This window comes from Xiphias gladius, chromosome 8 (assembly GCF_016859285.1).
Source record: "Xiphias gladius isolate SHS-SW01 ecotype Sanya breed wild chromosome 8, ASM1685928v1, whole genome shotgun sequence".
Lineage (NCBI taxonomy): Eukaryota > Metazoa > Chordata > Actinopteri > Istiophoriformes > Xiphiidae > Xiphias > Xiphias gladius.
Genome location: NC_053407.1, coordinates 20620184 through 20645575, shown reverse-complemented (window position 1 = coordinate 20645575; position 25392 = coordinate 20620184). Strand labels below are relative to the sequence as shown.

General features: G+C 40.0%; 1 protein-coding gene across 5 annotated transcripts in view; it reads right to left on the bottom strand.

The window, feature by feature from the left end:
* The window catches only part of LOC120793298 (zinc finger protein aebp2-like), a 66891-nt gene that overhangs the window by 34989 nt on the left and 6510 nt on the right, over positions 1-25392 (bottom strand). For 2 of the 5 annotated variants that reach the window (XM_040133234.1, XM_040133235.1), the window contains exons 6-8: positions 20014-20081; positions 10812-10925; positions 9278-9307 (exon numbers count right to left, since the gene is read on the bottom strand). In XM_040133234.1, coding sequence (XP_039989168.1) covers positions 9278-9307; positions 10812-10925; positions 20014-20081 — 212 coding nt within the window. The other 3 variants (XM_040133236.1, XM_040133238.1, XM_040133237.1) reach the window with 3 other exon arrangements.

The following is a 25392-nucleotide window of genomic DNA, read 5'->3' as shown; positions in this document are numbered from 1 at the left end:
CTTCACTAACTGGTTCTCCCCAGGGCCGGAGTTCAGAACACAGAAAACACCCCTAACCATTTATTTTTGCATGTCATCACCGCACAGCAAGCTGCAATTACTATCATCCCGTCCACTGCCCTTGACCCTCATGAATCAGCCTGTCAAGCTGGCACAATTAAGAGGCAATGTCAAAAGCCATATAGGCTCTAAAAATCTGTTTAAGATTGTTCTGTTTATTTTCCTCTATTGTAAACTGAAATAAGTCTGAGTTATGTAAATTCATTCTCGTCACTGTATGTAGTACAAAACTGTAAAAACCTGATTAACAGATACATAAACAAGAATAAATAAACGTCAGAAAAATAAATCATAAGCAGAGGTCAGAAACATAACTGAATGCTAATGAGGAAGCGGAGCATAATTGGTTTATGTTTATGTTGGTGATTATTTGTCATATGATGATCACCAGCTGGAAGTTGTACAGTTTTATCTTTCTGCAGAATCTAATCCAACCAGATCCTCCCGTATTCCCACCACAAGCAGAAAAAAACATGAAAAAAGAGATGTGACATATGAACCTTTTTTCCCCAACAAATCCAAACACGGAACATTACTTTGAGCTGAAATAGGAAACACATAAGGCCCAAATCCTATATACTGTGTCTCTTTCTCTCCCCGTTGTTGCTGCTTTTCCTCAAGTGCTGATGACACACTCTAGATCTGATGAAATACTTTCATCTATAAATAAAAAGCTGTTACTGTTATTCAGCTGCACAGCCTGATGGGAGAGTAGAAAGGGAGCATGATGCTGCGTAAATGGCCAAAGGGCAGTTCGACACTGTGGCAGAGCCTGATCATCGAAACAGCAGTGAATGAGTCTTGTGCAAGCACGAAGACAGAGCTTGACATTAACTCATTAATGCAGGCCTTCCCATCGCTTGCAGGTCAACTGTAATGACGACTTACATAACCTCTACACACCGATTTACCCCTGCAGAGGGGCTTGTTGTGATATTTGCAAGATGCCGACTGGGAGTTTATAGGATTGATTGTACTGAGAGAGCAACCATGTGGTTATTTGGAACTGGACACTCTAAGGATGTTGGGGGGCATGATAAAGAAATACTTCATCAAGAAATATAAATAGTTAAGCTGTGTAACTACCTGTAAAACCAAAAATTGTCAGCTTTATATGTCAGATTAAACAAACAAACTTAATAGGTCACAGATACATTATTAACGGTACAGGTTTGCAGTTTGTGTTCTGTCCAATACTTTACACTTCAAAGACTGTAGAGTATTATCTGTTCTTCCGCAATCATTGAAGGAAAGCACCCAGACGGCAATAATGATTGGACAGCAAATTATTCTCAGGAACTGCAAGAAGTCTGGAGCGTCTCCTTTTCAGGATTGGGTGACAAAGTTCGGAAAGGCTGGAAGACATCAATACTTAATCAATACTAAATGCAAAACAAAACAAAATGTGCGTTAATTACTGAGCTTCAGGCATATTGGTAGGCAGATTTTTGAACTTTGGAGAAAGGCAGGCTTATTGTTTTCCACCGCTTTGTCTTCATACTAAGCCAAGCTTAAGCAATTACTGACCTTCTGACCTTTTTTTAAAACTAACATCCCTATCCTCAAGCCACACTATGATCATTTGATAAACTGAGATTTAGCATGGCACTGTTCTATAATAACTTGTGACTAAATAGTGCAGCCGTGGTTCCTTCAAACTTTTTTGGTCAAATTGTTCCATGCTGAGGACAGAAACATTCCTGAGATCAACAGAAACACCGAAGGGAAGGAAGGGATCATCTGCTCTATGAGCTGGTGAATACAAACTAGAGATCACCACTGAGGATTGACTTGCTTCCCCAGCTGGAAGATGTTTAGACAGGATCAGGTCCTTGTGCTGACAGAAGGGGTCAACAGTCAGGGCCACTTAAGGATAGATTATTGACCGTTTCTCCAGTATGCATTCTGCACTAATGGAAGGGTCCAAAGCTGTCAAAATATATTTGTGCACAATGCTTAAACAAATGAATGCCCCATCAGGATGAATAATACAAGGAGATGAAGCTATGGATGGACAGTTATGTCACAACACAGACTTGCGGCATCACAAATAGATTTAAAAGAAAAACACTGAGATTGAGAGGTCACTCAATAAAAAGACCATTAGGGATTCTTGCTGTAGCAGATGAATCAGAAACATGATGGAACCCCAATGAAAATAACCTCTACAAAGGAAGACTTACGCAGTTTATAAATTGTCTTGCAGCTGATTTGCCTCTTTATTTCTGCAGGCATACATCGTGTGCATATTGCTCCAGTTCCTTGCACGGATCTATTATATGGACTGTTGTCACACTGACGCATGTTAAAATTCCTTGTTTGTGATATAAAGTTTGATTGATTACATAATTTTTACAGTCAATATTTCCAAAGCTAGATGATGTTGATGAAAAAGAATGCATTTGTCAAGAGGCGTATATGCCTATCTGATCCAAAGTACAAAAAGATACTCTGAACCATGGATGTACATGTATGTAGATTGCATGAAGTGACATGAAAAAAATGTTTTGGTTGCAAAACTGTTTCCAGACCATTACTGTTCTGATGACCACTGCTCCTAAGTGAACAAGTCCTACTCATGGACTAGCATTTCTTTCTGTAAAACATGTGAGATGGTGAGGGAAAACAATACCAGTCCAGGATTTGTAGCAGCAGCTCATCGCTTTTGTTCTGGATGTAATGCCTTCATTCACTGAGACAGCAGTGCGTGTAGCCAAAGCAAAGGGAAGATTTCTAACACATTGAGAAACTCAGATGATTCAGGTCCGAGTGCACGCAAAGGCGCAGACAATGGAAGGGTTCCATGTTTGAGCAGTTGGACTAAATAACCAGTGGACAACACTTACAGATAAATTGTCACACATGACTAATGAAACAGCCTAATGAGGTTCACAGGTCACAGTACACCCTTTGCTTCCATTTCTGCTGTAATTTGGGTCAATACTGATGTATGCGTTATTAATAAACGTGCTGTGATTAATCCAAAACAAAAACTGTTTATCTGGGATTTTCCAATGGAAATAGAAGCAAAGGGATTGGCATCATAATGGGTGTTAGGAGGAAGAGGAGATGAAGGGGGGGGGCTCATCTCATTGGGTTGAGCGAACAGACGTCACTTCAGGGTAATTTCCCAGTGTTTCCTTCGTGGACAGGCTGAGGCTGGATAATGATCCGCAGACAGCGCTGCTGTCCACTTTCTAAATCCGCCTGCCAGTATTTCTATCAATCACTCTGTTCGTTCCAACTGATGTCACTTCTGAAGTCGTGGTTCAGACACAGCTCAGTAACAATGTGCTATTGTTTTAGTTTTAGTCAAAACATCCTGCAACTAATCACTTGTGGGAAATGCAAGAAATACGATCTGCCAAAGAAAAATTAAGACATTAAAGAAATGTGGACACTCAATCCAACTGTAGTGATTGTAGGAATTAAAAATCCTCCAAAAATAAAAATCATTGGTATCATGAATGTTATAAAGTCATTCTCAATAATATCAAATCCAAGGTTTTCAGGTCAAGGTTATAGCATATAAAAATCTAAATGAAATCTATGAAATAATGAAATGGCTGATTGACTGCTAAGACACTCAAGTAATTCATAAAAAATTATTAAAGTGATATATACAATATTCTGTGAGCGCTATGCGAAGGCAACTGGACTTGCTTGAGGTTCTTGAAGATGTTTCGCTTCTCATCTGAAAGGCTACTGCAGTTCTAACTGACCAGTGAGGAGTTCCAGGTATTTATCCTCTGCTGAGATCAGCACCACTTGTGAGTCGTTGAGGTCGCATGAATCCCGGTGTGGAGGGGTGTTCATCTGTCTGGGGAGACAACTTAGAACTACCTTGTAGGTGGCTGACAGGTGGTGTCTCAGACCACCTCCTCTGTTTACTGTCATTTAAACAAGTGCACGAAATAACGTATGTTGGTAGATCTGAGTCTAGATCAACACGTGATGTCAAAAACAGATTCTTCCTGCTACTGCTCAACACTTGTGGAAAATTTGAGGGCAGAACACAAAAGCAGAGGAGCAGTGTTTTTTAAACAAATATAGCTGCAAACAGTTGCCGTCAGAGCCAAAAAACAGGAGCACATCAAGCACTGTACATTACAAAAATCCAAGAAGGACCTGTCTTCCTACTGAGCAATATTAATCACTATTGGAGAAAGCAGATGTGGCTTCACCATCGACTCCAACTTTGTCACAGCCAAATGGTCTGAAATTAATTACTTGAGTTCTGTCGACAGAACTGTAGGAATGTTATTCTCTCGGGAAACTGTAGGTCTATTCAGCTATCTTGCACTATGACTCATGAGCAATTGAATTATTGTACATAATATGTGCACTCCAAGCTAACGGAACATACTTCCTGTTAACCGATGACTTCACATATGTGATCCTGGGATAAGTACCAGAATCTGTGTATCAAACTGCAAAGAAATATAAGTGGATGTTGTATACAATTATAGGCAGTTAAAATAGGATAAATAAATATAAATATCCTTTAATTTTCAATATTTTCTCAACAGTGGTTATGAAACTTTGTGGAGTCAGTTAATGTTTGCAATATGTTTGCAACTTCAAACCAATACAGCAAAATCTGACCAAACCAATATAACCTAATATTCACAAAGTCAAATTGTGAAATGGATTTCAGTATGAAAATCCTACAAGTCCCAATAAAGACATCCAAACGTTTCTTTCTTTGGAATATGATGAAGATTTAATCCGTTCTGTAGAGGATAGAAATGTGGTTTTGAGTCTAGATTGAATGATTTCATTGGCTGAAGTTGACCAGACTACATTTGATGGCAACTGAAAAAAAGATTGAAACATACACTCACCAATCAATTTATCAGGAACACCATACTAATACTGGGTAGGGCCTCCCTTTGCTCTCAAAACAGCCTCAGTTCTTCATGGCATGGATTCCACAAAGTGTTAAGAGAGACTCGCCTTTGAGATTCTGGTCTATGTCGACATGATTGCATCACATCATTTCTGCAGATTTTTCAGCTGCACATTCATGCTGTGAATCTCATGTTCTACCACATCCCAAAGGTGTTCTGCTGGATTCAGATCTGGTGACTTGGGAGATCATTGAAGTACACGGACTTCATTTTCATATTCATGAAACCAGTTAGAGACAACTTTTGTTTTGTGACATGGTGCATTATCATGCTGGACGTAGGAATTAGAAGAGGGTAAATTTTGGCCATAAAGGGATGCACATGGTCAGCAACAATACTCAAATAGGCTGAGGCATTCAGACCATGATGGATTGGTATTAAGGGGCCCAAAGTGAGCCAAGAAAACATTCCCCACACCATTACACCTCCACCACCAGCCTGAACTGGTGACACAAGGCAGGTTGGGTCCATGGATTCATGTAGTTGACGCCAAGTTTGGACCCTACCATGCCTTAGCAGAAATCCAGATTCATCAGACCAGGCTATATTTTTCTAGTCTTCTAGTCTTCAGTCGTCCAGTTTTGGTGAGCCTGTGCCCAGTGCAGCCTCAGATTTCTGTTTTTAACGGAGAGGAGTGGAACCTGATGTGGTCCTCTGCTATTGTAGCCGATCTGCCTCAAGGTTCGACGTGTTGTCACTCTGAGATGCTTTTCTGCTTAACAGTTGTAAAGAGTGGTTATCTGAATTACCGTTGCCTTTCTGTCAGCTCCAACCAGTCTGGCCGTTCTCCTCTGACCTCCGTCACCCACAAGGCGTTTCCATCCACATAACTGCCACTCACTCACAAACCAGCCCGTCTGCCACCAACAATAATGTCACGGTTAAAGTCACTGAGATCACATTTTTCCCAAATTTTTATGTTTGATGTGAACAATAACTGAATCTCCTGACCTGCAGGATTTTATGCATTGCACTGCTTCCACATGATTGGCTGATTGGACAATTGCATGAATAAGCAGGTGTACCTGGTGATCCTAATAAAGTGGTTAGTGAGTGTATATGAAAGGGTTCAAATCGTGACTCTAGCCTAAAAGGTACCGTTGTTGGACTTTGGTAGCTGCATGACGATTGCTTTATCATTATCATTATCAGTCATATACATTATTATACATTTCCCTGATATTATTTTGCTTTCAGTTTTGAGGATTTAAGTTTTGAGAATTAGTGATAGCAGCATCCAAAAGACGCTTTTAAAATGAAGGATGTTTCTACTTTGTTCAATAAGAAGTAAAACAAAACAAACATACAAACCAAACAAAAAAAAACATTTTTTTTTTTTTTAAGCAAACATCAATACTGTAGTGAAGAATTTTGCTGAAATTGACCATATGCTGTTTAACTTGTCTTAATCCAAGGCCCCAGGAAAAGACATTCACTGACACATGACAAGGTTCACATTTTACTGCACAAAATGTAAGCTGGGCTGGTGTTGGCACAAGAAAGACCTCTGTGATGATCAAAGAATGTGCTGCCTTCATTTCCTTGTCTTATCTCTTATCAATTTACGACCAAACAGTTCTATGAGCTGCCACGGACCATTGCAGATATGAGAAAGACGTAAAATGAAGCACACAGAGCAACAGGGCACACAGAGCAACTGCCAACAAACTTTCAGCGCTTTCCTCCACAAAACAATGGAACACCGCCTGAAGGCATCATTTTATCACACGCTGGAGTCCTAAATCCCCATGAATTTTGTGTGTGTCAGTGTGTAATTGCATGAGATACTGAAGAGCAGGACAGCCGTATTATAGCGGCTCTGTCCCTGAACTCAGTTGTCTCTGTAGGCATGTTCACTAACAGCTGAGGCCAGCAGGGGTTCTGCCCTGCTGGCCCAGTCATTAGCTCCTCCACGGAATGCTCCCAAAGCTGTTCTGCTAATGGATGCCAAATAACCCCACCAATCCCTCCAACGCACACATAAGGAATTTATATTCATAACATAATTGATGCATTGCTCCTTTCTGCTATTCCAAACCCTTGCATCCTCATCTGTACAAACAACTTGCATTCATCAATTCCCCCATTTTATTATAAACAAATATTCCATTTCCAACAGGGACAACACACAGTAGAAAACACAACTTTTTAAACAATAATTCTTGAGTGCTTAAATATCGGTGATGTATATTTATCATAACAATTATGAAATCCACAGTTCATGTTACTTGGGGGTGAGGAGGGGGGAGATAAAAAGTGTAAATCACACCAGTTTAAGTGTGTGCTGAAATGTCAAGAGTCATTTTTATGCTGTAGTGTCTACAGACTGGGTAAGATTAAGAGCTACACGGTAGTGTCCCAAACCACTGAGTTATTGCTCCTGTAACAGTTTGTATCGCATTGAATACAAGTCTGACATGACTGGCACAACCTCACATTTCACTGGCATACACACGGGTAACAGTACTGCATTCAGTAAGTATAAATAGGATAATCTGTTAAGACTTCTGCTATGTACAACATAATTACAACTAGAAGTGTCCAAATATCCCTACAAGTGAAAGTTAACATAGATTATCACAGTAAATACGGTTCTATTCAAAAATCCACAGTACACCAGCGTTTTCATGGTATAAAAATAAGTTACAAATCTGCATAAATATTTTACACAAAACAGTTATAAAATATGCTGCATTTTCTGACAAGGTTAAACAAAACAGTTTTTTTACACCACTGGGTATTAAGAATATTTTCAGCTTGGTGCTTGTTTTAAAAAAAACAAAACAAAACAAAAACAAAAAAAAAACACATTCATTTAGGCTTTTGATTAACACAAACCTTCTAAAAATTGTTAGTCCCATTTCATACCACACTTGGCTACAACAGTCGTTTCAGATATACAAAATTGAAGAGGGAAAAAAAAAGGAGAAATGCAGCATAGCCAAGTTTAACTTTCTTTTATCGCCACTTCACTCCCCCCGTTCAGCAGAGACAGATGAAGAGCGTCCCATCCCATATAGATAAACCTCCTATGAGCAAGGATTTCCCCTTAAGTATCAAGTCCACAGATCACTCCTTACAGGCTGAGCACAAAGACAGGAGAGAAAGACAGAGAGGGAGAGAATGAGTTGTTCCCAGCGTGTCATGAGAGAGATTACAGTATGAGAAATGGGCCTTATCCTGGATGTTCAGACATTGAGCTTACTTCCTTTGCAGACACATTACGCTGTGTATTTTAGAGCCTTTGCTGCGTTGAACTACTGAGGTCAATTAATGGAATAATGAACAATGGCCAATTATGACCTCATGTTTGAGTGAGACTAGGAAATACTAAGATTTCATGGCTTCTAAATGCTCTGTTTCTCAATTAGCTTGTTTAGCAGTATACAGGAACGGTGAAACTGTGGGCGATAAGTAACCATCTACGATGATGTTTCACCACAGGAGAGCCAGAGCCATGGGAAATACTGCGGATGCACAAACATTACCACATCAAGACATCAGCATTGTTTTATCTAAGTTTTACCAAAAGAATACTGAAATTTTAAATGTCTGTGTTACAACAGTAGAAACATGTGGCTTGAGTTGAGTTAACAAACAAGAATAAGGCAGCAGCCCTGTGTTGTCTGCATACATTGTACATACCACTGATCTTCTAAAGGTGTGCATGGATGCACAAATGTTTTCAAAAGATACTGATGTTGTCACATTAATGCTTCCATCTTTATGCACCCACCTAGTTTTTCTGTACATCTCTGACTACACCATTGCTTCTAAAAACTGTGTCAATACTACTCTTGTTAAAAATACATTTGAACAATAACCAAAAGGCAAAATCCCTAGATTTAATTTATTCAAGAAGGTTTTATTTCAGTTATTTGTGTGCATGAAAAAAATGTAGACTTCTGTACTTCAAATACAATAGTTGCCATCATTAGCCTTATTCTATTCTTATATACTTGTAGTGTATAAGTGTGGTTGTAATACAGTACAGTATGACTTGTCTACACTACAATTTTTGTGAGGTTTGGTTACTTTTTGTCCATCATCTACTTTAAATTCTTTAATGTACTTTTGTTGTTTAATTTGTTGGCGTCAATAACCAGATCAAATGAGTTGTGCGTGTATTGTTACTGATTAACACAATTCTAATTGTTGGCTGTGAGCTACTACATGAAGGTGCTTCAGCCAAAATCACACCATGTTACTGTGTGTGTAGAATCTATATCTAAATAAATCTTTGTGTATATTAATATATTTTTACCTATATCTAACACGTACACACATGCTGAACTTGTTTCGCTTACCTGCGCTTCAGCCGCTTTTGAGGAAGTGCTCTGAAAACACAGAAAAAGTTTGTCAGGCCACTGGGTAAGAGCATCTTTGTGATATACAGGATGTTATGCAATGTGATCATGTGTTTGAGCTGTTTGCAGTCCAGTATGACTTGAATGAATGCAAAAAACTCAACATGGAAAAACTGTTGAAATAATATAATCCTAAACTGCCACTATGTCAGTCTCTTTCTGTCCATCCCATGGGGTGGGGGGGTCCGCCCTACCATATTTACTGCCACAGGCACCAATCACCTCATTTGTTTGGGGATTTCATGCATTAGGACAACCTTGACATAAATTGGCTGAGTGCTGACGGTTATATTCAACTAATAAACCAGAGTCCAGCAGCAGCCCTTGCAGTTACTGAGCCTTCAGGTCTAATTAAAATCAGTCAGCCTGTGTGCTGATCAGCACACTTGTGTGCCATATATCTCCGGTAAGATGACCACTGTGTTATTTTAGGCACATTGTTCCTCTTTCAGGATTCATTTTCAGCCTTTTATTGTGTACCATAAAGCTAACCTTGTTTTCTCATTTCAGTGATGAGTGTACTAAGTCTTGCAGTGCTGCAGAGAATTCACATAATATCATAGCTAATGTTTAGTGGAATCTGGTGCAGTTGAAGACAGAAAATATACTGTAGGTTGTGGAGTTACATTTACATTGTAGCAAGAAATTATTTTTCCTGGTTTAAAATCTGTAAAATCTGATTGTTTCTGTTTTTAAATGAACTATGTGATTTTGTCTGCATTAGTTCCTCATAAATCTTATATTCTCATTATTTATCAGCTGGACAAGTTTATACAAGTGAAATGCAGTCTCAATATATTTCAAGTGAAAGTCTTTAATACTTAAATAACAGGGCTTCTTCAATATCATTGTTTGTGATTTCTGACAAATTAAAACAGCCGCCATATCTGGCTACTGTCAAATAGCTGATATCCTTCATCAGGTTGTAGACAATGTTTGCCTTTTCACACAAAGACAAACAAAACAAATTGGGTTTTCTCTGCATTTCTGTACTTGTTTTTAACCTGACTGCTGAAATCGGGAGGTGGTGCCACCTGGTGGAAGAAAATGCTTATGCTCCACACCCACACACACACCCACACACCCACAGGCTCACACACTCCCTCACCCGCACACACACAGGCTCAAACACTCCCTCACCCACGCGCGCACACACAGGCTCACACACTCCCTCACCCATGCGCACACACGCACACAGGCAATAGCTTTTAAACATTTCCTACGGCACTTTAATGCTTCACAAAGTGAATCCTACTCAGGATTAGATAATATCTACACATGGGTACCATGTGTTTGGCTGAGACAAAATGGATCTGTGTGCGCGTGTGCACAAAGTTGCCACGGGTGTCATCACACACACTCTCTCACACACACACACACTCTGTCACACACTCTGTCACACACACACACACACACACACACACACACACACACACACACACACACACACACACACACACACACACACACTCACCTATAGATGTTTGGGTCTAGCAGCATGGCTGTGTCCTGCGGTAACTGGGATAAGTGCACCACTTTAGTCTTCAGCTGAGATCGCTCCGTTTCATTCACCCACACGTCAGGTAGTCTGCAAGATAACACACACACACACACACACACACACACACACAGAGAGGACATGTGGTCAGTGTTTAAACTCTAACAAGAAAGACAGAGAAAAGGGGGAATGGAGTGGGAGTAAGGATGAATGGAACGGGTGAGAGAGATGGACAAAGTGCTTCATTGAGTCCAGGGCACACGTTGACACCTTCCTCTGAACACTGAGTACATTTCCATAAGTGACATGGCCTTGACTAAAGCACACACACACACAGGTGTGCAGACCTTCATGCATGCATGCACGCACGCACGCACACACACACACACACACACACACACACACACACACACACACACACACACAGAGGACAAAGCGTACTGTCGTCCCATTTGTCAATTATCAAGTAACCTCTACACTATACCTTCATGATTAAGTTCTGTTCACTTGTTCGCACTTGTATATCAAATGTGGGACCAGTGAAGGACCATGTGTATGTATGTGTGTGTGTATGCATGTGAGGGTTTTTGTGTGCATTTAAAATTATCCAATATGAAAGTAGCTTGAAATATAGATATTGGGCATCTTAAAATCAGAACAGTCTTTTTCACTGCTTTAAGATCAAGGATATAGAGGCGATGGCTTCAGAGTGACAGGCACACACACCAACATACACACGTTGCACATGATGTACTGTTCTGCTTAGCTGTACCTTACTTTACCCACAGCGGTGCGATCCCCTGTGAAAGAAGGGAGTGTGTGAGCACTGGCGTGGCAAGTCAAGGTGCAGGAGAAAGAAACAAAGAGCTTAGCGAGTTGACTGCACCTCCCCGCCCTCCTCCAGCCTCCCCTTTCCCCACCCCTAGCATTCCCCCCGTCACTATGTGCGTCATCACAGGAGCCCCCAGAGATGCAGACATACACGCACGCACGCACGCACGCACGCACACACTCTCACTCTCACTCACTGCAGGAAGCAGTTACGCCAGCAGGCAGCCACCCAGCCAAATCACTCATTCACATGCCTAGTCAGCCCATTCAGTGGATGGTTTGCAGGTAGTGCTTCACATGCAGCACATTCAGCGCAACTGGGTGCAGGTAGAGATGGAGAACAAAAAAAAAGAAAAAAGGAAAAAAATATATAATTAATATAAAACACACAAATGAAGGACAGGAAAAGAGAGGTAGAAGGAAAGGGAAAATTGAGGAGGGGAAACAACTCACTTACACAGTGGTTGCAAATCCTTTTATAGCATATTTAAGTGCCTGGAGGGTGGGGTCAGCCACACGGGACAATTTAGTAAATACCATCAAGCTCAGAAAAATCACTGTTGTTTATTTACAATTTACCAAAATCCCATCTGTGATGTTGCATTAAACATAATCATTCAAGTTATCATTGTTCAACAAAGAATGTGTAATCACTATTTGACCCAGGCTTGACTAAATGTTCATTAGAATCACAGATGGGGATTTCTGTCTGTGCCCTTTGAATAAACACATGCACACGCAAACACAGACCAGAATTTTTATTTCAACAAGAGTGTGCCTCCATACACTACATGTATGTGTTACATAACAACGAGAGAATGTACCCAGAGCTTATAATACAACTCTCCATTAACGACATAAGGTCAAAAGCCATACTCACCCTTTTGCTTAAGAAACTGACAGTTGACAATTGACATCAGAAAATGAAGCTGGTGTATCAAGTCCAACTTAATTTTAGAGAAGTATTATGCTAATTAGTATGCTAATTAATTTACAAAGGTAAAACACAAAAACCAGAGTGCGCCAAAAATGTCCGAATAAAAATGCAAAATGCTGGTTTCAAAACAGGTTTGTGGTCTAATTGAAAGTAAGGAGAAACTCTACAAATAGAAAGTCACACAAATGAAACTAAAAACTAAAAATAAGAAACTTTCCCGTATGGAAGTAATCATGAATAGTATGAGGCATATGGTGGCAATGATATCTGATTATTGTACAGTTGATGACAGTTTTTACCCATAAGCACAGATTTTTTTATGTTGATTTTAATATATATATATATAGATGATCACAAATGAGATACAGCATAATTCTCGTAATTTTGTTAAAAGCATGGCAAAGGTGTTTTGATAGTAATTTCTAAAGTGTAACCCTGATACCCAGTTGCACCGAGTGCATGGCAAAAGTGTTTGTATCCCCTTTAATGGTGGCGAGAGCAGAAGGAGGAAGTTGAAAAGAGGCAGGGACAAGACAAGAAACAGTCCCCTTCAAAGTGGCTTTAAAGTTTGGGTTATTCTTGAGTTAGTGTCCTTGTGAAAAGCAAACCCCAGTGACAGAGGAGGACCTGCAGTTTGTTAAATATGCAGTAAACACCCATGTGTGTTTGTTTGCGTGCACGGTTACATGCACGTTCCACTCTAGAATCACCGTAAACATGTCAGAGTGGGTGTGCTGTGGTACTGATGAGTTATTATATTCTGATAGATGGGAGGCACACAGGGCACCGGGGGGGGTCAGCATGTCACACATGTGTCATGCATACACACATACACCTGAGTGTTCATATCACTTCACTTCACTTCACTACACACACGCACGCACACGCACAGATTTTCAAAGACCTAAAAGGCATCTCCACCCAAAGACTCCATTCAGTCACCCCAAGCCAAATAAAGACAAATGGATTTATTTTATTTTCCAGACGAGACTGTTTGGCTCACTTCTTTATGAGCCAGAAATGTATATTGTGAGTGAGGCCTCTGTAGGGAGAGCTACTGGGGGTGCCTGCCAGAGTGAAGCCCGGTCTTCCACCCTGAAGTAATGGCTCGGTCCAGGCCTTGACACGCCCAGTGGTGACAGGAGCAGTACGTTCATCACAAAACAGCAAAGTGTATATTAAATAGCTAACATATTAAATGGCTTTATATGGAACTCAGCAGGAGTTCAGTGTCCTTATAAACTGCATCATTCTGAAAAGGAGAATGACAGCTGGCCCAGAGAGCTGGGTCGGGGACTGCAAAAGACACTGAAATCTCGAGAAAAACGCATGTAGCATAAAATCAGACCCCAGTTGCTCACAAAATGATGGGAAAGGCCAGTTATTACCCAACTTCTTTAGAATTCTGTGAACCGTAGTATTAAACTACATTTACTGTTACCGCCAAGTAAAATCAAAGTTCAGACAACTGCTCACCATTGTGACTGAACTCCAAAATTTAGTGCTCAGAAAGTAATGTAACATACTAATTCTAATGGGGACATGTTCATAGTTGAGTAACAGAGTAACATCAAAATTGACTTACACAAAGATAATCATACCTCAGACTCATCAACGGATTTGAACTCAGTGGATTTAGATACATGCACACAACTACTTGGGTAGTAACAGTATGTACATGTATTTAGGTTTCAAAAGGTTACTGCTATCCAGACTTAGTGCTTCTTCGTTGCCTGATATCAACTCCTGCCTGCAGTTGTTTTAAGCTCAATGCCACTATGTGAAAAGTTTCTTTCCACCACAATTTTCCCCTCACAAAATTTCAGGCAAGAAACCTGCAAAAAAAAAAAATTTAACTTTGAAAAAGGCATACTGCTCAATTGAAACACAAAAACAAACAAACCAAGATCCAAAAGCCCTCGGTAAATGATAAAAAACAAGACCAGTGCATATCTGATGCATCAACCTCACATATCACAGATAGAGGCCGGAAATTATTTGGCAAATTCTATCTAATCTATGTTTATATGACTGATTTGCCTGTGTGTGATTGTTTGACCGTTAGAGACATTATTTTATTACTATCAGATCAAAGTAGTAGGTCCTCTGTTGTTTTACACATTTAGAAACTGCAGTGAAGCGTCTTCTCGCCGTTCGGTTTATCTTATTCTCCTCTAGCCTATAGACCAGATATGTAACCGTTTCTGGTGCAGAACAAAATGACACTGACTACTGCAATATCGCAGCAATAATGCAATTAAGCAAGCAGAAACTGACCTTATTAGGCTTACGACTAACTTGCCCATATTCACTGGCTGCTCGCTCAAAATGCGTTCAGCCATTCATGTACGACTGATCAAAGCCATGAACAGAAGGGAAAGCATTTTCACACCTTCAATGGATGTCGCTTACAGACCACTTCTGTTTTTTGTTTTTTTAAGAGGTCCCTGAACTCTGCCCTAACTCTGCATGCTGAATTAGTGTTGCTAACTTGATGTGACGAAGTTCTGAGGTTTCTTTTTTCTCCTTTGGGAGTCGGCATGGTTCACAAAATTTATACATGAGTGAAAAAAACAAAAACTAAAAAAAAAACAAAAAACAAAACACAACTAATATAAATTAATTTGACACATTTTTTTCCTACACAATGACATTCCTACAAAGCCATGTCAGGTGGAGATACAATTCTTAGATTTAATTTTTATAGGCTTATGAGATTTTACTACCAAATGTTTATGTTGTGTGAATTTGTTTGAGAAATGTTGCTGCTTTTTGAAGTATCGGGAAGGCCCACATTGTGTCCATTTTGTTCATAAAAAAACTTAAAACAGTAACAAGTATATACTTTTTCCACTGCATATTAATTTGATTTTGTTAGCAAACCATAATGCATATTCTGATATTATATTGGAAATTGTATCATCTATCCAAAGTGTGAAAAACTGCTATTCACAAGAGCCCTACTAGCTTGTGATTATTGAGCACTTTGGTATCTGCCTTAAGACAATCAAAGCAATAATAAAAAATAAAAAAATACAAAAAGGTTTAAAGATATTGATCCATCTTGTGCATGATAAATGCTGTGTAGTTTGTTCAAAATGATGTGCCAGGACTCCAGTGGCTCAAGGCGTTCACTACCACTGACTGTGTAGTCTACTGTTTACTATTAAAAAGCATTCAACAGCATACAGGGGAATCCATTCACCCATCCATCAAAGACAGACAGCAATTATGGTTCTCTCTTTCTCTCTCTGCCCATCTGCCCCCCTCTTTCTCCTCAGTGAGCTTCTGGTGGTTCATGATCAGAATGGTTCATGTTAATCAGTTACCCATTAATCCAAATGGAGTTAATGAGTGTCAGTCAGAATGTGAATGGTTTGCTCCAGCATTAATAAACATGACCTTCCACAGTCACATGGATAATCATTGACTCAGTGACTGAAAAACATATACGTATGACACTTGATGGCTAACTAAATGACTGCCGGATTTTTCTGTTAGATAATAGGACATTACACTGAGTCAAAGACTAAATACTAACTTGGCCAAATTGACACTCACTACCAACCATACGTGTTTCAAAACAATTTACAGTTTGGTAAATTCCTCCCCTGAACAGTGATTGTCCAGTCATAACTTAGGAATTGTGGCTTAGCATGGAAGGCCAATAAAGGTTTTTACATCTTCACATACCAAAGTGGGTTGCATGAGACTCTAATAAGTGTGTCATTTTACATTTAAGAGGCAGTGTGCGGGGTGGTGTCATTTTTTTTTTTTCCAGCATTTCCAAAACTAAAAAAAACAAGAGCAAGAATATAAGAATAGGTTTAAACAATGTGTTGATCTGCCCTAATGTAAGCTGCATTTGTCAGCATGTGTGGGTAACCATCTTACAACCTAACTAGGGACTATGAGATTTCAGGTTAACATTATCAACTCTCTCCTGCTCTTTAGTGGAATTGGGTAAGATTGCAGCTCAGCAACTCCAGCAACCCTAAGAGAGGTACCAGAAACAGTGTTATGTCCACCTAACACATCTGTTAGTCCTTTTCTAAGCCTTTTCTATTGTAATGATAAAAGGGAAAACAGTGTTTGAAAAATATTAACAAATATATGAGCAAAGCTTAAAAACAGGGTTATGTTAGAACAAAAGAACAGTCTAATCTTACATTTTTCCTTATCACACTGACATAATACTCTTAAGACAAACTACCCCTACATTGTAATACAAGAAGAATCCTGCTCCTTTATTTCCATGTCTTCTTAATGGATCATCAACTAGTAAGGAAGCTGACTTTTTTCCTGGGACATGTAGCTTTAGCCATCTGTCTTTTAGTGCGATATCATGTATCCAGCCATCAAGTGCTTGTAGGGCAAGATCCCTTTTACAAGGTTCTGTTTTTAAAAACGAATCCGCTAGAAATCATAAAAACTCAGCCTGAGAAAGTTTTCAACCAGCTCATGGAGCTAATGTTAGCTTATTTAGCTTGTCTGTCTTTGAACCCATTGTTTCAGAAATTGCTGAGAATTTTTGGTGGTAAATCTGCCCGTGTTATCATTGTAAACTGCATATGTACCATAAAAGGGACGGCCCATGCAGTTGACAGTCACAGCAACAGTAACTAAGGGGGGCAGGTTTAGCGAACAGTCAACTATACACATAACAAAAAAAATGCAAAAAAATGCAAAAGGAATACATGCATACATACTGTACATACTTTAATGTCCTGGTAAATCTTTATCTGTTGGGAGATAATACACTCACCCTCACAGTTTAAGATATCATTGTTTCCTGATTTCCTTCACCATCCCTCTATAGATTTGGTTACCCGTATTATTGACCAGACCACTCTCCCGCCATAGGGCAGATCAGTCAGTAGCGTCACTGATTTTTCCCACATGGACCAAGCCAAAAGGTATCTCACTCTCGTTTTAAATCTTTCTGTTTAATGCTCTCCCCATCATTCATTCCCTCTGGTTTCATTCTGCCTTCACATTTCTATCCCAAAACCATTTTGTTCCCACTCCCATTTCTCACTTTCCTTCATTCTGTGTCTCCCCCATTCCTTCCTTCATCCATTCTGCCTTTTAGTCTCAGTATCAATCTCCATCTATGTCTGTCTGTTTGGAATTTATCTGACGAGCCCTTCTTGATCACCAAACTTCATCTTTCTCTTCTGCTCCCTCTCCCTCATTATTTCTCTATGCCCAAGATTAAAATACCACATGCGAGGTGAGGAGGAGATTGCAGAGGTGGATCAGAGAGGGGAAAAGGAAAGGAGAAGAAGAGAGATGGGAGGCTGAAGCAGCAGAAGGCTGAGAGTACATGGGTTTAGCTACCGTATGTTCATCAGAGGCTGTCAGCTGCAATCTACTTCATGATGCAGGTTTCTTTGCCCAATGCCTTCTTTGCTCTTCTTTTCTCTAAACCTATTTTTGTCTTTGTCTTTGCCCCTCCATTCTTCCTATCATTTCCCATCTCTCCTTTGTCCTCAATCTTCTTCTCTTTCATTCTTCCTCTCCCTTCTCTCTGATCACCTTCAGACGTCGTGCAGTCAAACCTTTTAACGGGAGTGTTGCAGTGTTAGAAGTGTGGTAGGAGCTTCCCTTGAGCAAGAGCCCTGCTGATAATCACAGCGTTCTATGAAACTCTCTGAGACAGACCCATTTCATTTCTAGCTCAGTGCCTAACCTGCCTGCCCTGCTGCCCAATTGCTTAAATGAGCAAAGGCTCAATAATGCACTTGGCCATATTGCGATTTCGATAATATTTTGATTAACTGTTCATCCCTCGTAAGTGGTGCCAAGATTTCTCTCCAGTGGGCTGAGCCTGGTGAGGCTAAGATGGACATAGGTACAGTATATAGCTAGTGAGGACTGGGCAGAGCAATGACCCAGTGAGCTGAGCATGATCTTTTTTGTGGAAGTTCATCCAAAAGTTACAACAAAATGCTGTGAAGACCATTTATTAGATAAACCGGGAATTGATGAAAAATTTATTGGAGAGCAACAAAAAAGAGGAAAATCAGCCTCCAAGTAATTTTAGATGCTGATCCAGTGTCTAAAAGACACTTTGGTGGACCAATACAGGGTTTTTATTCAAGAAGACCAAGCCAAGCAGATGATATAGAACGAGAGCCAATCCCAGAGAGGGACAGAGACAGATTTTTTTTTAATGGCTAAATCCAGTCTTCCCTCCGTCAGCAATCCAGGCATGAATGTGGGTATAACACGAGTGATGATACTAGCTGCTAAGCATGGTTGATGCCCTCAGCTCCATTTGAGGAGAGCTCTGGGGATTTAAGCAGAGGAGCTAGTGTGATATATACTATAAGGGCACATGAACTCATAGCACTGAGAGTTCTCCACAACAAATATTGGATCAGCCAAGAAAGGAAGGTTGGGAAGATTTATTGCAAGCTCTGACTTGAAGAAAGGAAACCATGTTGACTGCTCGACTGGATGGAGAGGAGAATCATAAAACTATCAGCAACAGATACACATACATTGTTTATGTTCACTTGTACATGCAGGCACCCCTGCTCAAAAAGGAAATGTTTGTGTGAAAGGCACAGGCTTAACATGGTAAGCATGCGCAGGATAATCATGTACATCTGGTGTTGAGTTGCCTATATGTACATCAGTGACATTTTAAAGTTTATCTACAAATGTCAGAGTTATCTCTTCTCATTTTTACTGAGGTTTATGGATAGACATATCTATCATGCATCCAAACCCTTTACCCAAAAAAAAAAAAAAAAACACAAACACAAACACAAACACACACACACACACACACACACACACACACACACGCTCTTTCAAATCTACCTTAACCTGTTTCCCGGCAGGATCAAAGCTACAATAAATAATTTCATTAGGTAGTTCATTAGGTAGGTTATCTGGCAAGTTGACCCAGAAGTATCCGCTATGCTATACAGTACTCCACAACAGCTACGGGGATTTGCAGTGCACACAGTTTTCAGAGGTTTCACCTCCTCTGGTTACTCAGAGTAATAACCATTAACTAATGAAAATGATCTGACATTTGATTTTGAAAACTGAACTCTCGTACTCTGGTATAAATCCTAAATCTGCAACATTTTTTTGGTAAATTTGTAACATAATGTCCCTTGGACAGGTTTGTGATTTTTGATAAGCTTTCAATCTTCTAGAAAGTAAGTAGTATCTAATAGGAGCCTGTCAGAGGGCAGATACCAGGAGGAGAGTAAAGATCGATGGATAAGAATGGCATGCTGCTGTTAGGAGCACATTTGTAATTTATGCCTCCATTTGTTCTATGTGTATGTATGTTTTTTCTATTTTTATTTTAAAATCGTATCTTAGTTTATATTAGGTGAGGTAAAGGTTTATGCAGTCGATGTATAGTGTGGGAAAAGTTTTACTCACATGTCCTCAGGTGTCCAGTGCAGGAGAACCTTCACCTTGCCAGACCCCTCTTTCCTTCTGGCAAGCACCTGCACAGAGGCATCAAGCAAAAACAAAAGTTGAGTTATAAAAGACACAAAAAAGTACCAAGAGACCAAGAGAACAAGTACTCCTGTCTTCTCACTGTCATTTCACTCAGTCAATTTCTCTCTGCTGCACTGCTGTCATTTGGCATATGCATACCCAAGTAACTGTAAGCAGCCTCACCTATGAAAACCACCAAGTATTTACACAAGGCCTATAATTTAACTTACATATTAGGGTTAATTTCAAATTTCAAGACAATTTGGGATTTTACAAGCATCAGATTTGCATAAATGTGTCCGGTTGGGCTCGTATTGCAGCAGTCTCATTTGTCTGTGGCCAACCAGCTTCAAAGACATGCCCCCATCCTGGCTCCATCTCTAACAAATAATGAGGCTACATGCTTCAAACACCTCACCAAGTGATACAGTGGCTGATCATTACACTAATAAGCAATGTAAGCAATCTTGATGCGTGCAAGAGCTCAGTGAGATTTCTATTTTTAACGGGATCTATCCCACATTCCCCTGCAACATACTGTAAGACCGAGAAATTCACATTTATACAAAAGTTTGACATCTCCTAAGTATGTGGACTTAACTGAGAACTGCTTATCACAGCTGGCATTGTAGAGAGCCAAGAAGATAACAATGGGGTCCAGACTGAGCAGTTATCACCATAAAAAAAGTCACTGCTATTGTTTTGAATTATGTCATCACCAGACACTTCAATGCTTTAAATAGGAGTGCATCCGGTTGAAACTAGCACCCACTTTCTAATGTTTGTTGCAGCAACAATGGCGTGATGTGTTCATTTTATCTGTGTTGTGTTTTGTTACCTGGTTTAACTACTCAAGACTCAATCTGCCAACAACCACAAACTTCAAGGCCTTTCTTCTAGTGAAAATACACTCAAGGCAATACCAGATTTCCTGAATAGTTGGCCCTTTTTACGTATAACATTTCATCTATCATGCTGTGTTGGTTTATAGTAAAACTGCTCTGGAATCCACACAAATATTGTCAGTAGGGAAAAGAAAAGCTAGAAAAATAACCAGGAGTGTCAAAAATAGCCACAGATATAACCTCTTACGTCAATTGGCTCTTTTTTGTGAGGAATGTCTATTTTTAGGATAGTGAATGAGTTCACATGCGAAGAACTTCTCTTACGCACATGAATATCTGAAATTATTTTTATGACTCTGGGGACTGGCTGCGGCATTGATGGAAACTAGTTTGAGGACAGGAGGGAGGAGGCTCCTCCGAGACAAGAGACACAGACAGAGACCTAGAATCACTCTTCTCCTCCTCTTACTACTTTCCCTACCCTCCCACTTTTTGGCCAAAATATGTATTAATTTCTTTGTTCTAAGAAACTTCAATCAGTTTTATTTATCTCACCGATATGACAATTGTGCATATTATAATGTGAATGTTCTTTTCTTTCCATACTTTCTCTAAGCTAATGTGTGTTAGGAAATAGCTCACTCCCTTTTGCTCTCAGGCTTTGTGAAAGACGTGCAAATCTATATTTATATTCTGATAAGCTTCCAGGTATAGGGTTGTCTGAAAGTCGTCTTTAGGAAAACAAATGGGACACAAACACATTTAGTTACAGAGTGATTAACCTTTTGGAGGAAATATTTAGGCTAGGTTAGCAGATACGAATTTTGTTTTTGCTGGCTTGGTGCCATAACATTTGTGTCTGACAAGCTTTGTAAATAGCAGCCAACCATGTTGTTGCCTCTTGCCTGTAATATAGTGTTCATGCATTAAACTCCTCAGAGTGGACAGGAAAACAAGCAGGGAGAGCAAAACAGCAGTCACAACATGAGTGATGGACCTGAGAAAAAATTACTCACGCATGAACAGAAATACTTTTGACATGAAATCTAAACCCTTTCTATGACAGGAAAACAAATGTAAGTGCTATAGTCTGACTTTAATAGGAGAAAAATTATTGGAGATTTCTGCATCCTTCTCTCAGTGAGTCACTCATAGAAAGGATGGGATATAGTAACACATGGTGGAGAAAAGTCTTTTAAACTTCTATTTTTTTTTATTTAGTTATTTTCAGTTGGTCCTTTTTTGTTTATTTTTACTGAGCTTTTCAGAGCATTAGTCTCACCTCACAAATTAGCATTGTCTCTCAATTTTTCTTGTTTATCTCCCTCTGCCTTTATCTGCTAGCTTTCCACTAGGGCTTGGGTAGCTACTGCTGCTCCACTGTAAATCCACACGAGGGAAAAGAGACAACTTCTCAGAGACAACAACAGGGCCTGGCTGCAGCATTAGCCTGAATCTGGTGCTGGCCGCAATGGGCCCTACAATAAGTGATTCAAGCCCTGTGGCTGAGACTCAGTACACCAACAGCTGCTTTACAGCCCTTTTAATTAAAAATGCATAGCTGTTAACCTGTGCTCTCAGGCTCCTCAGAGCACCAGGTTAATAATCACAAACCCAGGCTACACTTTAAGGGGCCATGACCATGTATGTAAAGTCTGAAGATGAAGAAGTGGGCTTGTGTTTAAGCAGCATGAAGTGATTTGTGAGCCAAGTGGTCTGATGATAGCAGTTGGTGCTTTAAAGGACAGATCTTAATCCTCTACAGACCCAAGAGAGGGAGGTAAGAGAGAGAGGGAGAGAGAGAGAGAGAGAGAGAGAGAGAGCAGGAGGAAATAGGGCGTTAACACTGGATATTAGTGTGGCTCCAAAACAAAGTAGTGAAAACGGCAAATAGCTGGGGGAGGGCAGGCCTGCTAAAACTGGGTGCCTGTCTAGTGTCAGGGGGTCAAGCTGTGGATGACGCAGATTGGCGCAATAACAAAAATATCCCATCATAAACATGACTGAGTTGCTCTGGCATGTCAGCAGGCCCACTGGCCAAACTCCACAGAACCCCCACAGCTCTCCTCCATCTCCCCAGGCCTGGGAGGGCCCATTGGGGCCTGTGGTCTGATGCAGCGCCGCAGTCCTTCTCCACCACAACCCTCCAGGGGTTAGAAAGAAGGAGAATGTATGCCCCACTGGCCAGTTCTCCTTCCGATTCCATGACCCTGACCTTTACTTAACCCCTTTTCCTTGTCCTTTCTCTGTAAGTCTCGGTTTCTCTCCATTTGTTACTCTCCCTCCCCTGGCTGGCTCTTCCTCCTCCTCCGTCTATGTACAAATATGCGGTTACCTCCCTTAACCTCTTCCCAAGCTTTATCTTCACTTTTTTTGCCTGAGCTTTTCTTTTAAAATTCTTGGCTGCTGGAGAGCAGTTGAGGTTTGTAGGACCAGAGCGGAGCAGAAAAGAGTCGAAAGGGACTGAGCTAAGAGCAAAGCAATAGTGTAGTGAGGATAGGACTAGTGTCAACACTCTAATTACATTTTAACATGAACAGAAGCATTAACTTCGAGTTTGTCTAAAACTGTATTCAACACTCTACATTCTCAACTACAAAGGCACTCAGTAGAGCGCATACCTCCGCCAAGGCCTAATACTGATGAAAATGTTGAAAAACACCCCATCTCGCAATATTGAGGAAAGTCATATAAAATTCCTGGATCCGCACCAAAATTTATTGGCTTCTTCCCTGGCCCTTGTCCCATCCTTCCACCAAGTTTGGTGCAAGTCAGTGCAGTACTGTTTGCGTAATCCCGCTGTCAAACAAACCAACAAACAAACACGGGTGAAAACACAACTTCCTTGGCGGAGTTAATAATGCTTAAATTACTGCTACTGGAAATGTATTTTTAATAGGAAAGAGATGCATGACATGGCCTCACAGCTATATATCTGTATGCGGAAAATTTACACGCATGCATTAGAGATGGCTGTAAATTATTGAAGTTTTTCTTTTAAACAACTGGAGAGTTTGATCTCATGTAATACAAAACAATGGACCCTGGTTCTTTGCTTTAATTTTTTGGGGGGGGGGCAATTTTGCATAAATTTGCCATATTCTGACATAAATTGATATCTGCCCTGCAGGACTTATTAATATCATGGTAATTATTGATCATCTGTACAAACTACTGTCCTGTGTATGTTTGTGCCTTCAAATGCAGGGTATCTATCCAAGTGGTTTAAGTCACATGTGAAGTCCCAAGGAGATGCTTCACTTTTCTTCTGGGGGGGGGTGTATATGAAATGTAGATTCTTCTGCTCATGAGAACGCTACTTATTTCTGCTAGGTTAGCCAGTGGTGTCATGCTACAGTAGCATGCAAAATAGCACACTAAATGTATTATTTATATAGGAATGAACTCATGGGGGGGAAGGCACAGCAAATGACATTCTCTCCATAACGTGCTACAGAAAGATGATACAGGCCAAATGCCCTAAGGTAACCACTGTAAACATAATCACTGCCACTGATTAAAGAGTAAGTTTCAATATGAATATGATGGGAAACTATTCTGAGAAACAAGTGAGTGGGATTGTGTGTATTTTTTATTATGTACAGTGTGTGAAAGAAAGCACGTGATGATCTTTTCCTTTTCCGGCTTTTAAGTAAAAATGACACCGTCATGCAATTTGAGAGTTCTGAACAGGAGACAGGGTGCTCCCTAGTGGAACTGAATAAGAATAGCAGTTATTCAGAAAAAAAATCTGACATTCACACCCTTCACATCCAACATGTCACTACAGTTAACCTCTCTTGAGACAGAATTTACTTGTCCACTCTTTAAAGTCATTGTCAGTGAGAGATGGAGAATCCTTCACTAGAAAAATAGTTTCTCCTGTGAGTGCTCATATGTGCCCTAAAAAGTAAGGTGAAATGGCACTTTCCAGCTCATTAATTAGCTTCAGAAAGGACTGAACACGATACACAAAAACAATCCAATTGTGTTTCCTGTGAAGTCCGATTCAGAGAAAAACAAGATCAAGCCTTGGGGCGATTCACAAGGTTCACTTCAAGTGCAAGGCGTAAAAAAAATCTGCAGTGATTCTTTCACACCCCCTATTGTCTAAAAAGGAAATTAAAAGAGACAAAGATTTCAAAAATCAAGGGGGGCACAAATGTGACAACCATTTCTTTTAGGCGAGGCAGACGTTCTATATTCACTACTAGACAGACTACAATTTAGACATAAAAAACAAATACGTACCGACTATAATCTTTATATATTCTCATCAATGTCAAAGCAGTCATATGCTAATGCTTTGATTTGTCTGGTGTGTATAAGGAAACAAGAATGTTGCTTCCACTGCTACTACATTATGCATATAACAGACTTTTTCAATATGCAGATGCAAAGACTGATATTTGTTTATGAACTATCCAAATCGTAAACAGATTCCTCATAATGTCAGGATATTTTTAACCCC